General features: G+C 41.3%; 1 protein-coding gene across 6 annotated transcripts in view; it reads left to right on the forward strand.

Annotated features, from left to right (window-relative positions):
• RNF111 (ring finger protein 111) overlaps positions 1–15480 on the forward strand; it is a 43597-nt gene that overhangs the window by 13372 nt on the left and 14745 nt on the right. For 4 of the 6 annotated variants that reach the window (XM_075273502.1, XM_075273504.1, XM_075273505.1 and 1 more), the window contains exons 2-5: positions 3828–4726; positions 9124–9253; positions 11524–11687; positions 12314–12499. In XM_075273502.1, coding sequence (XP_075129603.1) covers positions 3898–4726; positions 9124–9253; positions 11524–11687; positions 12314–12499 — 1309 coding nt within the window. In that variant the 5' untranslated portion in view covers positions 3828–3897. Of the gene's footprint in view, positions 1–3827; positions 4727–9123; positions 9254–11523; positions 11688–12313; positions 12500–15480 lie in introns of those variants that run through there. The other 2 variants (XM_075273503.1, XM_075273507.1) reach the window with 2 other exon arrangements.

The raw sequence follows: 15480 nt of genomic DNA on the forward strand, positions 1-15480 counted from the left end.
TGCATATGGCCTTAGGAGCCAAAAATGCCCATGTGATTCTCAGATATTGTCATTGTTGGTTAGATATCCTTCTCCTGTTTAAGGGCTCGTTCACATCTGCGCCCAGGTGTCCGTTCTGCAGGTTTCCGTTTCCTGCATAAAACAGAGCAGGAGACGGAAACCTGCAGGAGTCTTTCTCACCCATTCATTTGAATGGGTGAGAAAGATGTGCGGCGGTGAGCGTTTTATGCTCTCCACCGCGAAACCGGGTTTTTTTTTAATCCGGACACAGAGTCGGACATACAGTACTCTGTGTCCGGATTAAAAAAGTCGTATATATTTAATTAATAATTTTTTTGTTGTCATTTTGGGTCTTTTTCTAGAACACTTATTTCATATATATGACTATTGTTTGTTTCATTTCTAGTAGTCGTTCTCTCTGTGAAAATTCTGTGAAGTCATTACTCATCTCCACACACCATCTGTTACCAGAGATGACATTACAACATAGCATTTCTGGACTGTGTGACTAGCTTGCCAAATCATCCCAGTTGAGCGTAAATCTTTAGTTTATTCCATTGTATTGAAAGGTGTATTTTTCCTTTTTCCACTTGGCTAGCATGTTTATTGAAAAGTATTTGGTGTACTGCATGTAAATTTAAGGACTTGTGCACACAGCAATTCTGTAGGCATACAGTGAAACAGACTGCAGTATTTTATATGCTAACATGCCATTAGGTTTACGTTAGAAGTCAGAGACTTACTCCAAACGCTTAATAATTTGCAGTTGGGGTTGGATAAAATTGAAAGCACTTTGTGCTTAGTTGTTCCAAGATTGAAACCGATCACTTGTGGCAAGGTGTGTGAATGTCATAGTATATAAGCATTGACACTGTCATTCCTTTCAAAGTATGTGGGGCTGGCAAATATGGTGCAGTATACTCAGTATATGCTCAGTTATGTACGGCAGTGTCATAAAGTTGTAAAGGATCGGCAATGTGTATGCACTGCATTCAGACAATATTGCTCCTGTTTTGTTGGTGTGGCTGGAAGTAAGCCACACGAATCATTAGGTTACCCTACTGGTTTAGTTAATGGCTCAGACGAGCAGGTTTTTATTGTTTTTGCCTGAATTTAAGGCTGTATTTTGTTTTATGCCTGAAGTCAAGGTTTATATTCCTGTGTTTTTTTTCTAAATAAACCAGTAACCCAGTTTGCTGCACATTTTGTGTCCCTGTCTTGACTGTTTGGGTCTGCACCACTGCTTCTACCGAGCTAACTTCCCCACAGAGCAGAGTCTACAAAATAATATAGCTCATATGCTTCCTCCGTAATTCTTGATATATATCCTGATTGCTTTTAGTGGAGCATTAGTAGATAAATCTGAGATCAATGACCTGCATAAAAGTAGTCCATCTGTTTTTACTGCATTTTATCTAGTGCTGTTACTGTACACAATCTTCAGATATGGTAAGAGCAGGAAAGAAGTCTATGACTATTGCTGTATGGTGACCACAAATGAACACTTAGGCATTCCACTGGACAAGAATGTCTCTGTGGTTACATATCCTGGATTTAATCACTAAGCCATATGAAGATGTAGCATTAGAATTGCCAGCAAAATAAATACCTTGTAAAGGGTATCCTTGGCTATTCAGAGCCTTGAGAACAGCTCTAAATGACTCTAATAATGACTCTAATGATGTAAAGATTCCTTGTTTGTGTGTGTGTGGGGGTTCTCTACTCCAAGGGGTACACATGGTGGGACTGCCTTACTAGTACTGTCTAATAGGTAGACAGTGTAATATTAATTTTATGCTGATGGTCTTAAACTGTGCCAGATTTCTGTGTTTCTGGATGATAAATCTGGTGTATGTCTAGGCTAACTTAAAGGGGCTCTATTACTGGGAAAAGTCATTTTTAACTAATGACATCCTTGCATAGCCTTTAGAAAGGCTATTCCACACCTACCTTTAGTATGTAAATTGCCTCAGTGGTTTTTGAAAAAGTCTTTTATTCATATGCTAATGAGCTTCCAGCCAGCACAGGAAGTTCCCAGCAGCACTCCTCTGCTATTATCTCCTATGTGTGTGTGCAAACAGGAAGCTGAGTCATCAGCAGCCTGTGCTGTATAACACCCATAGGAAACCATAGCAAAGGGGTGCACAATGCATCGTGCACCAGTCTAATTAGCATATGAATAAAAACTTATTCAGAAACCAGGTAGGTGTGGAATAGCCTTTCTAAAGGCTATGCAAATATGTGATTAGTTAAAAAATGACTTTTCCCAATGATGGAGCCCCTTTAAGGCTGGTCTTACACGACCGTATTGAATGTACGGTCTGCAAGTTGCTGATCAGCAACACTAGTTGCTGAATGGCAACATAGGCTCCGCAGATGTCCGTGTCCTGCCGCACTTGCCCATAGAGTTCTATGGGCGAGTCCGTGCAGTGCCGCAATTCACGGTCATTACGGACATGTCCTATAAATTGCGGACCACGGTTGCGGCCTGGCCACACCACGGATAAAATATCCGGTGGTGTTAGAGGCCACATTGAATATAATGTGTCCGCAATTGAAAACCCTCAATTGCGGACTTATATTACGGTCGTGTAAGACGCAGCAGAACAAGCATAACAGAGGGTTGGGCAAGTGCTTCATTACATTTTGGTAATGGAACAACTAAGCAGGAGAGCCTTTGCATTTTGTCATTGGGCTTTATAGCCATCTAAAGGGGAATTATGGCTTCTGGAAATAATGCTTATTCAGTGTGTTCATTAAAAGTTATACAGCTTTCCAAGTATCACTTTCTTACACTTCCAGTCATTCAGTAGGAATTTTAATTTACTCCTGAAATGGTTTTGTAATAATCGGAAGGTCACAGATCATGGTCACAAGAGAGTTGTAATGGACATATTTTTACTCTTGAGTAAAGGTGCCCAACAGTTATTCCCCTCTACTACCCTGTTGATATGCACTCTTGTATAAGCCAAGGAGAGTAAGCCCCATCTTGGTGGTTTAAAAATCTTGAGAAATTAACACAAGTAGTTAGAGATGAGCGATGGGTAATCGGTCGAATACCACGCAATAAACACTGTAAAAATTCGATGCCCCTCCCACCTTCCCTGGCGCTTTTTTTTACACCAATAACTATGCAGGGGAGGTATTCGATCTAATATTACTCGCTCCTCTCTACAAGTAGTATATTGAAAAATTCTCTTTACATTTCTGTAACTTTTTAGGGGTGTTTTTTTTTTTTTTTTTTTTTAATACTCTTATAAATGTGTTTTTTTTGTTTTTTTTTGTTTTTTTTTTGTTGAGTATCGACTGTGATGTTTTATTTCCCAATATTTAAAAATACTAGTGCTGGCAGACTAGTTTTTCCCCTACCCTTATTAGGGCTAGTTCACACGGGAATAGGGGGTGGCGGAATTTGATCCTGGAAAAAAAAACGCTTCAGGAATTAGGAAGCGGTTTTTGGACATGAGGTTTTTGGCACTTTTTTTCTTTTTTCAAAACCCGCCTCAAAAAACTGGCAGGCAGTTTTTCTCTCCAGCACAGTTAATGGACCTTGATAAAACGCCTCCCATTCACTTGCATTGATTTCCTGAGGCGGAATCCACCTCAAGAAAGGTCATGTCACCGCTTTTTTCCGCTAGCGGCAAAAAAAAAACCGCTAGCGGAAATACGAATGCTAGCGGTCTACATAGACCACTATTGGAGGCGGATTTGGAGGCTGATTCCGCATCCAAATTCCACCCCCCTGGCCCCGTGTGAATGAGCCCTTACTATTAAAATTAAAGCCTATAAGTTTTACGCTCTGCTGATATTTTGTCTTCTCTTTTTAGCTTGTGGTGGACTTCACCAATCCACTCATGGTCTGTTTGTGTAAGTGAAAAAAACATTCTACAAGCGGATATGAAGCGTGAGGTTCCTTCAGATGCACCAAAGAGACCGGAAAATCTGAAAGGGGTACTGCTGAACCCTAAGTGTGCTGGGACAGCAAGGACCTTCCCAGCAGATGTGGACATGATTGCTAGTAAAGTAGGTAACGAATTCTCTCATTGTTGCAGTGACTCTAATAAGCAGCAGAGGAGCTTAAATAGCAATGGCACAGATCAAGAGAAGGGCCTTGTCCGGAAAAAGAGGAAAAGCCAGCAGGCTGGTCCTTCCTTTACCCAAAGTTGTGCTGGTAAAGAAAATCAGAGACTGTTGGAGCTCAGACTAGATCCCCAGAGTGATGATGACAATGACTCTTCTTTTAGTGACTGTGTTTCTTCGCCTTCATCAAGCTCACATTTTGGTGACTCTGATACAATGACTTCTGATGAGGACAAGGACAACCCCAGACGTTTCTCACCTGCAGGAGTAAATGCTACAAATAGAACTCCAGGTGCAAGGGCTCCAAAATGGCCTCGTCCCCAGTCAGACTCTGTGCCTATGCTTATGAAAAGGCCTTGTTATCAAGTGAGCAGCTTGAGGAGGCCTGTGCATCGAAAGACTTTTATGAAAAAGGGTTCAACTCAGAGGACACAGAAACAAAAAGAAAGGATATTAATGCAAAGAAAGAAGAGAGAAGTACTGGCAAGGCAAAAGTATGCTTTGCTCCCTAGTTCCAGTAGTTCCAGTGAGAACGACCTCAGCAGTGAGTCAGCCTCTAGTTCTTCCACTGAAGGAGAAGAAGACATATTTGTGTCTCCCGGGGAAAACCACCAAAATGGTACAACAATTCCCTCAGGTACAATATGTCATTTATTACTTTTATGAATAGTACAGTGCATATCTATCTATCTATTTATCTATCTATCTATCGTGCTCTCTCTCGCTCTCTCTGTCTGAAGAAGATTTTAACCAGGTTAGTAACCAACAGGAATTGTTTTAATTCTTCTGAAGAAAGGTTGGCTTGGTTATTTGTCCATATGATATTTGTTACTCCTTATACACCAGTTTTCTGGCATCTAAGGCATGAAAAGTCACAAATGAAGAAAAAAAAAATGAACACTGGTATTAATAAACGTGCCCCATTATTTCTACAGTACTGTACATGGTACAAGTGTGGTCATAAGGACAAAAGTATAAAACCATTGAAGATATGCACATTTTCAAACTTATTGGTCTTTAAATTTGAAATGTCATTAAAGGCTATAGAATGTTTTGGGGGTGTTTTATTTTTCCTTAATGAAACCCATTTAATTTTGGCTGTAGCTGTAAACGATGAATTAATCCCCTAAACACACACACACACACACACACACACACACACACACACACACACCCCCACACACCCCCCCCGGAAAAAAATGTCCCATACAGTCTCTTATTGTCATTGTTTTCATTAATTCCATTCCATAATATACAAACACATATAATATTAACAATGACCGACTGGCACAGTGGGATAGATGGCCAAGCCCGCATGGGCTTACTCTTAGGGCTAGTCACACAGGGCGAGAGGGGGTGGATATTGGCGCAGAATCCATGTCATAATGCACCCCCTCACAATGGTCTGTGTAGACGGAATATGCACAAGCGTATTTGCGTGTGAACTAACCCTTAATATTCTCCATGTCTGTAAGCCCCCATCTACTCATAATGTTTTCTTTTAGAATACACCAAGTTGATATGTTACTGGGCTTAGACTTTCCTTTGCAGTTGAGTATTTTTATTTTTTTTTTTCCCCAAGTATTTCCAAGTATCAGCTACTTTCTTCAGCAGTAAACATCAGAGAATGCTGTAATCTCTTCCAACACGGCACAAAACTGAGCCCTGAACAGAGCTTAGGCGTGTATATTTAGTATTTTAAAAGAAGATATATTTATAGATAGTGAAGGAATGTTTTTCCTTTTGTCTCAGTGCCTTGGTTAAGTAGCCCATTTAACAGAGGGTTGTTGGCAATGGCTCTAAATAATTCCCTTTCCCTGACAATAAGTAGTTTGTTGCCATGGGTGGCAGTAGATGGAGCAGATGGTTGGAGTATAATGATGGAAAATCGCACTCAGTCAGCAGGGAATGCCAGCCTCTAGTAATCTCCTATCTCTACTATTGCTATTTGCTATTACACATTCCTTTGTGCCTGATAGAAATAGCAATTCTCAGTGTTTCCAGGTTTTAAATTGGTATTGTACATGTTGCAGGGAAAATGCATGTGAAATTTAGTTCTGTTCTCTTCATTGTGGATAGTGTCACTTTTAGATGCTCTTTCATTGAGTTTGTGAAGCTGGCAATTGGACTAATGCAATGCATTTTGGGTTACTGAGCCTATAGGCCCACTGAAAATATACACCAACATTTTTATTTGCACTCTCTATATTTGTTGCAGTAACTTCTGTGACTGTCCTGATCATCTGAATAGGGTTTACAGGTAATTTTGTGACTCAGACACCCCCAATCATATAATAAACCAATTTTCAGTCACACAGATTTTTGCAACAAACATGTAGCATGTGTATATACGCTAAACTAATCTTTCAACAGCATCTAATCCTTAGGTTGGTTACTTAGTAGCCTCAAAAAATGTTTCCATTTGGGCTCCATGAACTCTGTAGATCAGGGGTGGGCAATTAATTTTCCCATGAGGCCACATGAGAAATTGTAACAGTTCTAGAGGGCCATGCACACAGCAGCAAATTTAGCTCCACCCACTTCTCCACTGACTCCGCCCATTATCAATCATTTTTCCATGTGTCCCACAAAGTAAAATCCTCCTACAGTGACCCTAACCTTATACACTTCCACATTATAACATTTCCCTCCAAATGTCCCACAGTATTAAGTCCCTCTCCTGGTGCCCCAGTATAAACCAGCAGAAACTAGAGGGGACATTAAACTGGGGCAGCTGGAGGTGGACATTAAACTGGGGGCAACTAGAGGCAGACATGTCCCCCTCCAGCTACCCCCCCCCCCATGGTTTAATATCCTCCTCCAGCTGCCCCAGTTTAATGTCACCCTCCATCTGCCCCCTAGTTTAATGTCCCCTCTCCATGTGCATTCAGTTTAACTGCCCTCCTATATCTGCCCCTAGTTAAAACAAACCACAGCAAAATATGGAAAAAAAACAAACCTTAGGCTAAAGCCACACGTTGCAGAAAAGCAGATTTTTGTGTGTGTGTGGGGGGGGAGAGAGAGTTCTTGTTTTGAGCCAAATCCAAGAGTGTCTACATTAGGAATGGGAAATATATAGTAAAATACTTCTCCTTTCTGCACAATCCACACCTGCCGTTGGCTTGAATAACTGCAGCAAAAGCTGCTTTTCTGCAACATGGGGAGGTTTATTAAGTTTTCAGTTTATTGAGCTATGAATTGGGGAATATGAGGAAGGACTTGTATTTATCCTTCTTGGTGGATCCACTTCTGGATTCAACTCCCAATATGTTACAATCTTTGTGTTACAGAAGCTGGAAAAAAAATGCAGTTCTGGATGCATGCTATGACAGACCCAGACATTGCCCAAAGAACTCCATTGGCTATAATGGGTCGGGCAAGAGGGCACAACATTTCACAAGTCAATGTTTTATTCATATTTTTTAATTGCTGCCTCCAGTGTAGATATAAACCTAGCGTTAGACCTTTCTCTGTGTTAAAACTTGTTTGCTACTGAAACTGATGTGTTGATCACCACCAATATGCTCCATGTAGAGTCTGTCTTGGCATGTGATCTGCGAATAGTTCTCGTAAGTTTAGCTGGCACTGCTCCTGGAGTTGTGTGCACACGGTATTTGCATGGGGTATAAAATCTATAAATGGCCAATACAGATGACCGTCTTCATGTCTTGATGAAATAAGAACTATAGTCTCAACTGAATAGGCATTTTTGAAAGTGGTTATCTGCTCCCAACTTTTAAAGGAAAGCAATGTCCAACGCTGTATTTAAGCAGGCTGTACACATAGAATTGTAAAGGCAAAAAAAATGTGTGAAGACAAACCAGTATGTATCAAAAAGTACCAAATATCAATTTTATTAATGTAAAATACAAAATATCAAATGGGAATACAAATAAGGAGATGACGTTGCACATACCAGTCACTGTATACATAGATTGATGCCTAATCCTCACTCACTAGAATGTCACAGGCTAAAAACCTTTGAAATGTTTGATTTAATGTATAATTAGAATAAGTGTGGCACTGTTGCCCAAAATCAATCAAGCAAAGAACCCAAGTGAATACAGGTATAAAGCTACAACAATAGTGAGATATGCAAAGAATAAATGCCAGAAACTATAACCTACAGCAACAAGGGACACACTTGCCTATAGCCATAATGAAATGACCAAAGGGATAAAGCACAAAGTGAAAACACAAGGAGGGAATAGTGCTTATGCCCCACATAGAACTGACTGCCGGATGACCGCTCCTTAATCAGTCCTCACTTGCATACTTGGAGGGCAAGCTGCTACCAGTGACCATTGTGGAGGCATCTTATGTACCTGAGAACAAAAGGATCAGGTGGATGAAATCACTAACTAACTGGTCAGCTATTGATTTATCTGATATTTGTGGCCGGCTTTGGGCACTATCACACTTGCGTTCAGTTTTCTGTTCAGGGGGTCTGCTTGGGGACCCCCAAACAGAAACTTAATCCGCTTAAAAAAGCAGAAACCCAAGGACCCCATAGACTAAGGGCTAGTTCACATGGAGTAAAATGGTCCTGATTTTGATGGAGGAAGCTGCTTCAGAATCCGGACCAAAATGCGCCTATCGCGGCTTCCTGAATCAGCCGCAGACATCCGCCTCGCGACACCTCCCTCCTGACTAGGCCCATTCAAGGCCCATTCATTTGGGCCTAATCTAGAGCGGAATGCCGTGGCTAGCCATTTTTTAGTCAGGGATTTGAGGCGGCCTCCACATCAAACTCCGGACCTAAAAACCGCGTCTGAACTCAGCCTAAAAATTTGGAGAGAAGTGCTGCTTGCAAAGTACAAAGTACAATTTGGCCTACACAGAATAGGCCCTCACGTGGCTGTGTGAAAGGAAAATTAAGAAAATGCTGGCTTTCTGGGTGGTGGAGACTAGAAAACATTAAGAAGCTGCAGTGGAATAGGGTTTGAGGAGTTGTCCTGCTTTGACTACTGACTTTAGCTGAGATGTGCTGTTATAAATGTTAGTAATGCCTTATGTACTCATATATGCCACTTTACATTACAGGTAGCATTGATGAGGACGTTGTAGTCATTGAGGCTTCATCCACACCCCAAGTCCCTGGCAACAATGAAGAAATCAACGTTACCTCAACTGACAGTGAAGTAGAAATCGTGACAGTCGGTGAAACATACAGGTTTGAGCTTAAATAACATTTATGACCATTGTTATAGCGTGGTGTGTTTGTACTGACTAGGATGGTGTGACATGCACACACATCTAAGAACTACATAAATCTGACTAGTAAAAAAGCCTAACAAAGCAACATATTATGGTCACTTGCATAAATTTTGGAGACGTGTCTGTTGTAGTAAACTCTTCCATTTTGGATCATACTTTGAAATGTTTATTGTGCTGCTTCCTTTTTATTCCTCCTGGATATTTTTTGATGGACGTTCTTACAAAATGGGAACGTTCCTACACATTCTCTTACTGGCAGCACTGTAAGACATTGTTGAGTACCACGAAAACATGTTGTAGGATTTTTTATTTCAAGAACACAGGCATTTACCAAAAGGCATGACAGGGAAGTCGACGTGACTAGATGGCTACTTTCTGAAAAAAACCCATAGGAGGAGATTGGTAATGCCCAATTGTCTGTGCGGTTTTGGAAATTGCAGCATGTCCGTTATACCTATGGAAATGCCAGCGGTTTCCCCATAGGTATGATTGTAACACAGTCTGTGGAGGAAAACTCTACAAACTTTGTCTAAAGCGCTACAGGAGGAACCGTGATGCATTCCCGCCGCGGTTTTGCCCGCAGCGCTGCTTTTTTTTTTTTTTGCTGCGGGAAGTCCCTGGGACCTTAACAGATCCTTTTAAACTACAAAGTAGCACTAACCAGAGGGATGGGGTGTTATCTAAAGGTTTACGAGTTAGTTTCTGTAACTGTATCTTGAAATGTGATGTCCTCTTGAGAAATCGACTATTAAACATTGCATCTGTTTTCAGCGTGAAATGGAGGAGACCCAGATAATTTGGAACTTGCTTTGGTATAAACAGGCGGTTGGAGTATTTTCCACAGGCTCCTGAAATTTGCTTGCTGTGCAGTTTCCTCCTCAGACACAAAGCAAATTAAATGAAGGCATTTAACCCATTTGCTGACAAGCACTGTGAGCTGGAGCTTTATGGCTACGGCTGTTTACATTGTTGGGTGCTGCAATCCAGAAAAATAGATGTTTGTGTTTATTACCCTAAGTTTTTCATGGCTTATATGGCTATATAAAGACTTTTCACACATTTCCTTTATTACATATTCCTATATCTTTGTTTTATACTTGTCACCTGCTAGAACAAAGGCCCTGAGTAAACACACACTATTTGAATGTTTTCTGCATTGACGTAAAAGCTTCTAGGTTATGATATGTATTAGTACTATGGTGAGAGAACTTCTTTAAGGCCCTATGATAGGCTGCTGTCCATTGGTTCATTCTGATACTACAGCTTATGCTTTGTTCACATCTGCATTGGTATTCCGTCCGGGGAGTTTGCATGGGGACCCCCCCCCCCCTCTCAACGCAATGCTAAACGCCATTGCAAGCGGTGTGCAGTGAAAGCACATAGACCCCATAGACTATAATGGGGTCCGTGTGCTTGCCGTGCGCTGCCCTCACGAATCATGTGGGCAGGAAAGTAGATTGTGAACTACTTTCCTGTCCACATGATCCCTGCAGAGATCTGTCAACAAGCACACGGACCCCATTATAGTCTATGGGGATCCGTGTACTTTCACTGCACACCGCTTGCCGTTACGTTCGGTATTCCATTTGCTGGGGTCCTCATGCGGACTTCCCGAACGGATTACCAACGCTGATGTGAACGAGGCCTTACTCCCAACCAATCATATTCTCTGATTGTCAACAATCTACGGACCATATAATTCTTTATTTCATTTGCTGACACTAGACGCTGTGATTTCTTAGCAGCTGGCTTACTATGTGTTTGTATCACAGTTATACTTAGGAAGAGCTGTTGAGTTACTATCATTTTGTTATGGGTTTGCTGTCTAAATCAATGCTACCCCATCTGTGAGAGGGTTTGTGCTGCACGGCTTGGGATGCAGTTTTGATAGAACTGCCTGTTTAACTAAACTTCGTGCTTACCTTGAGCATTCAGTACAACCAATGGTGAGGCCCTAATAGATAAAGATGGAGAAGCCATGGTCTAAATAGTCTTACCTTCTGTAAGGTAAAGCGTGATATAACCTAGGTGACCAATAGTATACTGTAACATGTGATAATAATTGGACATTGTTCCAGGTTTGTGACAGTGTTTCTGGGGTTACCATAAACAACTGTAAGTCTGCATACATTTAGCATCTTTAATCCATTCGTAATGTCTTGTTTTAAAACCTGTCCAAAATGTATAGCCGTAGTGCAAAGCTGGAGACTGTTGTTTGTCATTCAGATCTCGTTCCTCGCTTGGACATTCTCGATCACACTGGGGCCAAAGTTCAGCGTCTCAATCTGGAAGATCCCAGGAACACAGAAGTCGCAGTAGAGTTTCCACTGTTATTCAGCCTCTGAGACAAAATGCAACTGAAGTTGTGGACCTGACTGTAGATGAAGATGGTAGGTCTAATTTGCATGTGTAGAAAATGGGTCACAATTTCTTATTCAATAGTTAGATACTAGCAATTAGAGAGTTATAGCACAAATTTGCAGCTCTCCTATGGCTATTTACCTTCACGTAAAGCTTCCCCCACAAGTCTGAATAGGTCCCCTCTGTAAACCAGATTGGTGAGCTGATCCTGTTCCTCCTGGTTGACCCCATCATCTACTTGTATTATGTGGATAGCCATTTATCTGACTGCCCTGTTATACTTCTGGCTGGCTATGGCTATCTGGGCAAAATAAACTAACCATACCAGCTGCATCATTTTCAAAGGAGCGGTTTTGTCACCACTGTTTTTACATTGCACCATAACTTTACCTATATATTATCTTTTTAGAATTCTAGCACTTCTTCGCAGCAGATGTATTGGTAAATGTAGATGGTATTTGGTAGCTTTACATCATACTGTGGTTTTGTCATGGATCGCCCAAGAATATCCAGTGCTGAATAGTACAGGATCCAGCATTGATGAAATATTGGAGCAGACCATAACTACATTCTCTTATGTAGCTCTTGTGTTGCTGGGTATAGTGTGTAGGTATGTGTGTATATTAATATAATTTTTATTTTTATAATAACACAGATCCTACAGTTGTGCCAACTACCTCTGGCAGAACAGAGTCTCAGCCTGTTAGCACTGTTTCCAGTGATTCGTCTACCTCAGAGCCGGCCTCTGATGCAGTTTCAGGACCTTCAGCGGGTCAGGCATCAACCGTTCCTGATGCTCCTGCTGTCCTATCAAGTAACAGTACAACAGGCGTGACAGCTGGTAAGTCCAGTTTCTTCTCTGTGGTATTGGAACTATGCTGACAGAGACCTGAAGACCGTAGTGATGCTATTCCATTTTCTCTTTACATTTAGTTATATTTTAATAGCTTACAGTGTAATATTTAGAGACTAAAGATCACAGCCACACAAAAAAAAACTTGCACTGTAACAAATGGAGGCCTATACTTTTGAGGTGCAGCTTATAACCAGCAAATTATGTAGTAGTATTACAGAATGTAACGGTAAGACAGGTAATATATGCTTGTTTTATGAAGATCGATTGTAAAGTGGCTTTACAAGACTGCCATACTGGAGAGAAGCAGAAACTTGGTGACTTCTAAACCCTTTACAAAATAACCAAAGTGGGTTGCTTAGTACTCCTTCCTTCTCCAACTTTTGTACCAAGAGCACCGTGTGTTCCGTATATACAGTATAGTAGGTGGCAGTGCCAACTGCTGTAATAATTTTTGCTGATGTGATTGCTGAGGCTTTGTCCTGTTCACAGAACTATTTTTATCCCAAATTTTGTATGAGTACCGTATTTTTCGGACTATAAGACTCACTTTTTTTCCCCAAAATTTTTGGGGAAAAGAAGGGTGCGTCTTATAGTCTGAAGGTGGCGCCTGGCATCCGCTGTAATAGAGAGGCGGAAGCCGGCAAGTGATAGACGCCATTACAGGTGCCGGGGCCTGAGACATCGCTGCGCTCCTCTGCCATGCATGAAGCCAGCAGCGGCAGGGGCTCCTCCGTGCCCCCGCCGCTGGCTTCATGCAGGGCAGAGGATCGTAGCGCTGTCTCAGGCCCCGGCGTCTATCCCTCCCCGGCATCCGCCTCTCTAGTACAGCGGATGCCGGGTCAGTATCCGTGGCCCCTTTTTCCCCCGGGCCGGTCCCCACCGGCCCCGTACCTGTAAAGTTGCAGGCCGGCTCCTGCGCGGCGATATCGCAGGAGCCGACCTGTTCGGGTGACAGCCGGGAGCCTAATGAGGCTCCCCGGCCTGTCACGGCTATATTAGTATTGCGGCTGGTCTCTATGACCAGCCGTAATACTAATAGACAGAATGTCCCATAGACGGCAATACAGTTGTATTGCCGTCTATGGGACTTGCAATCAAGTGACCGCAGGTTCAAGCCCCGGGGGGGGGGGGGAATAAAATAGTAAAAAAAAAAAAAAAAAAAAAGCTTTAAAAATATGAAATAAATAAAAGTTCTAAATCACCTCAATACAAGGTGATCTAAGCAATAGATATCCCCCAAAATGGTATAACTAAAAATTACAGCTGGCCCCGCAAAAAAAAACGCTCTATGCATCCCCGTACAGCTGCAGGGTCACCTGTCAATGTGGCCTTGCAGCTGTTGCAAAACTACAACACCCATATATTAAATATTTTACCAGTTTTTGCTTCAAAAATTTTTTTTCCCTATTTTCCTCCTCTAAAACCTAGATGCGTCTTATAGTCCGAAAAATACGGTACTTTTCGGGGGGATAATTTGAAAACCTTTCCTAAATGTAGTAAGACTAAAACCCATTTGAATTTGTATTCACTGATCTAGTGCAAATGTTGTTTAGCCACTTCTGTGGGGTTTTTACTCCTTGGGACTGTATTGCCAACTGCGACTGATCTAGCCATTGCTTTTTTTTTTTTATATTATGCATATAATATTGGATATGTGATGGGGTTTTTTTTCCCCCCGCACAGCAGCCTTGTCTGTTGTGGGTAAATGATTCATCATGGTGAGATCTAGAAAACAAAATTTCCCACACTCGTCATTTGTAACAGTTACAATGGGCCGGGGTTGTGGTCATAAAACCCTGCTTTATGGCTATATTCACACTGGTCTAACTACTTTTAGACAGTAGGTAATTTATTAATGGAATACAACTTCTTTTTTTTTATTATTATTATAAATAACCTCTCTAGTATTAAAGGGGTTGTCCAAAATAACTAGAATCCCTACTAATCTATTTTTTTTTTTAATGTAGATTGTGAGCCCCACATAGAGCTCACAATGTACATTTTTTCCCTATCAGTATGTCCTGTTTCAAGTACCTCATAGTACAAAGAGGTATCCAGAATTCACTCGGGCAGCACTATTTGTCATAGAAATGATGGATGGGCTGTGACTTTACATCATGGGGAGGCCATCCAGATTGTGTGCACTTTGCTTAGTTTTTTAGACTTGTAGAAAGAGCTTTGCACTAAGGCTTTTTCTGTAAGTTTCTTCATAATGTTGCAGTAGCCACTGCATATATTGGAGCTAGTGTTGTAAAATCCATAGTGTGTAATTCCTTATTGCTGGTCAGTGGTTATAGCTGAAATAAATGATTTCTTGCCAGATGGTTTTTAAACACAAGTTCTGTATGTGTAAAACCTTGTTGACTTGTCTCTGTGCATAGTTATTTGTGGTTGTAGACCTGGTGTTGCAATATTAAGGTGTCCATAAGCATTAGTTGAATTCCAGTGAGTCAGGCAGATCATGATCCTTGTGAGATGAGTTACTTCCAGATGTCTCACCATGTAGATCAATGCATATTATGCCGGGTGTGCCTGTGTATGATGCAGGGTTAGGAGTAATAAATATTGGCCAGCTTTAGGTTATCGTCACAACAGTTTCAGTATTATTACAGGGTGCTGGTGACTTTGCTGTTATACACTGGGAGGTGATGGCTATATCCCCCAACCCTTCCATAGAGTTCCATAATCACATCAGCTGAGTGTGTATCTTCATGTCAGTAGGGAGAGGGGTATTAGTTTCTGTTAAACACCTCAGCTGACCATCCTCTCCTTACAGAGACTGAATCTGTAGAATCTAAGTGATTTAATGTTGTGTATTATCACTGTATCTTATCTGCTAGTTCCTAATATTAGTGCATGACTTGTGGTCTTATTAAAATAAAAAAAATCTTACTACGGGGACATCAAGGCAAACAGATTACACACGTTGTCTATTGAATACCATCAGTCTGCACTTATCTCCCATT

The sequence above is a fragment of the Leptodactylus fuscus genome, chromosome 5 (genome assembly GCF_031893055.1).
Source record: "Leptodactylus fuscus isolate aLepFus1 chromosome 5, aLepFus1.hap2, whole genome shotgun sequence".
Lineage (NCBI taxonomy): Eukaryota > Metazoa > Chordata > Amphibia > Anura > Leptodactylidae > Leptodactylus > Leptodactylus fuscus.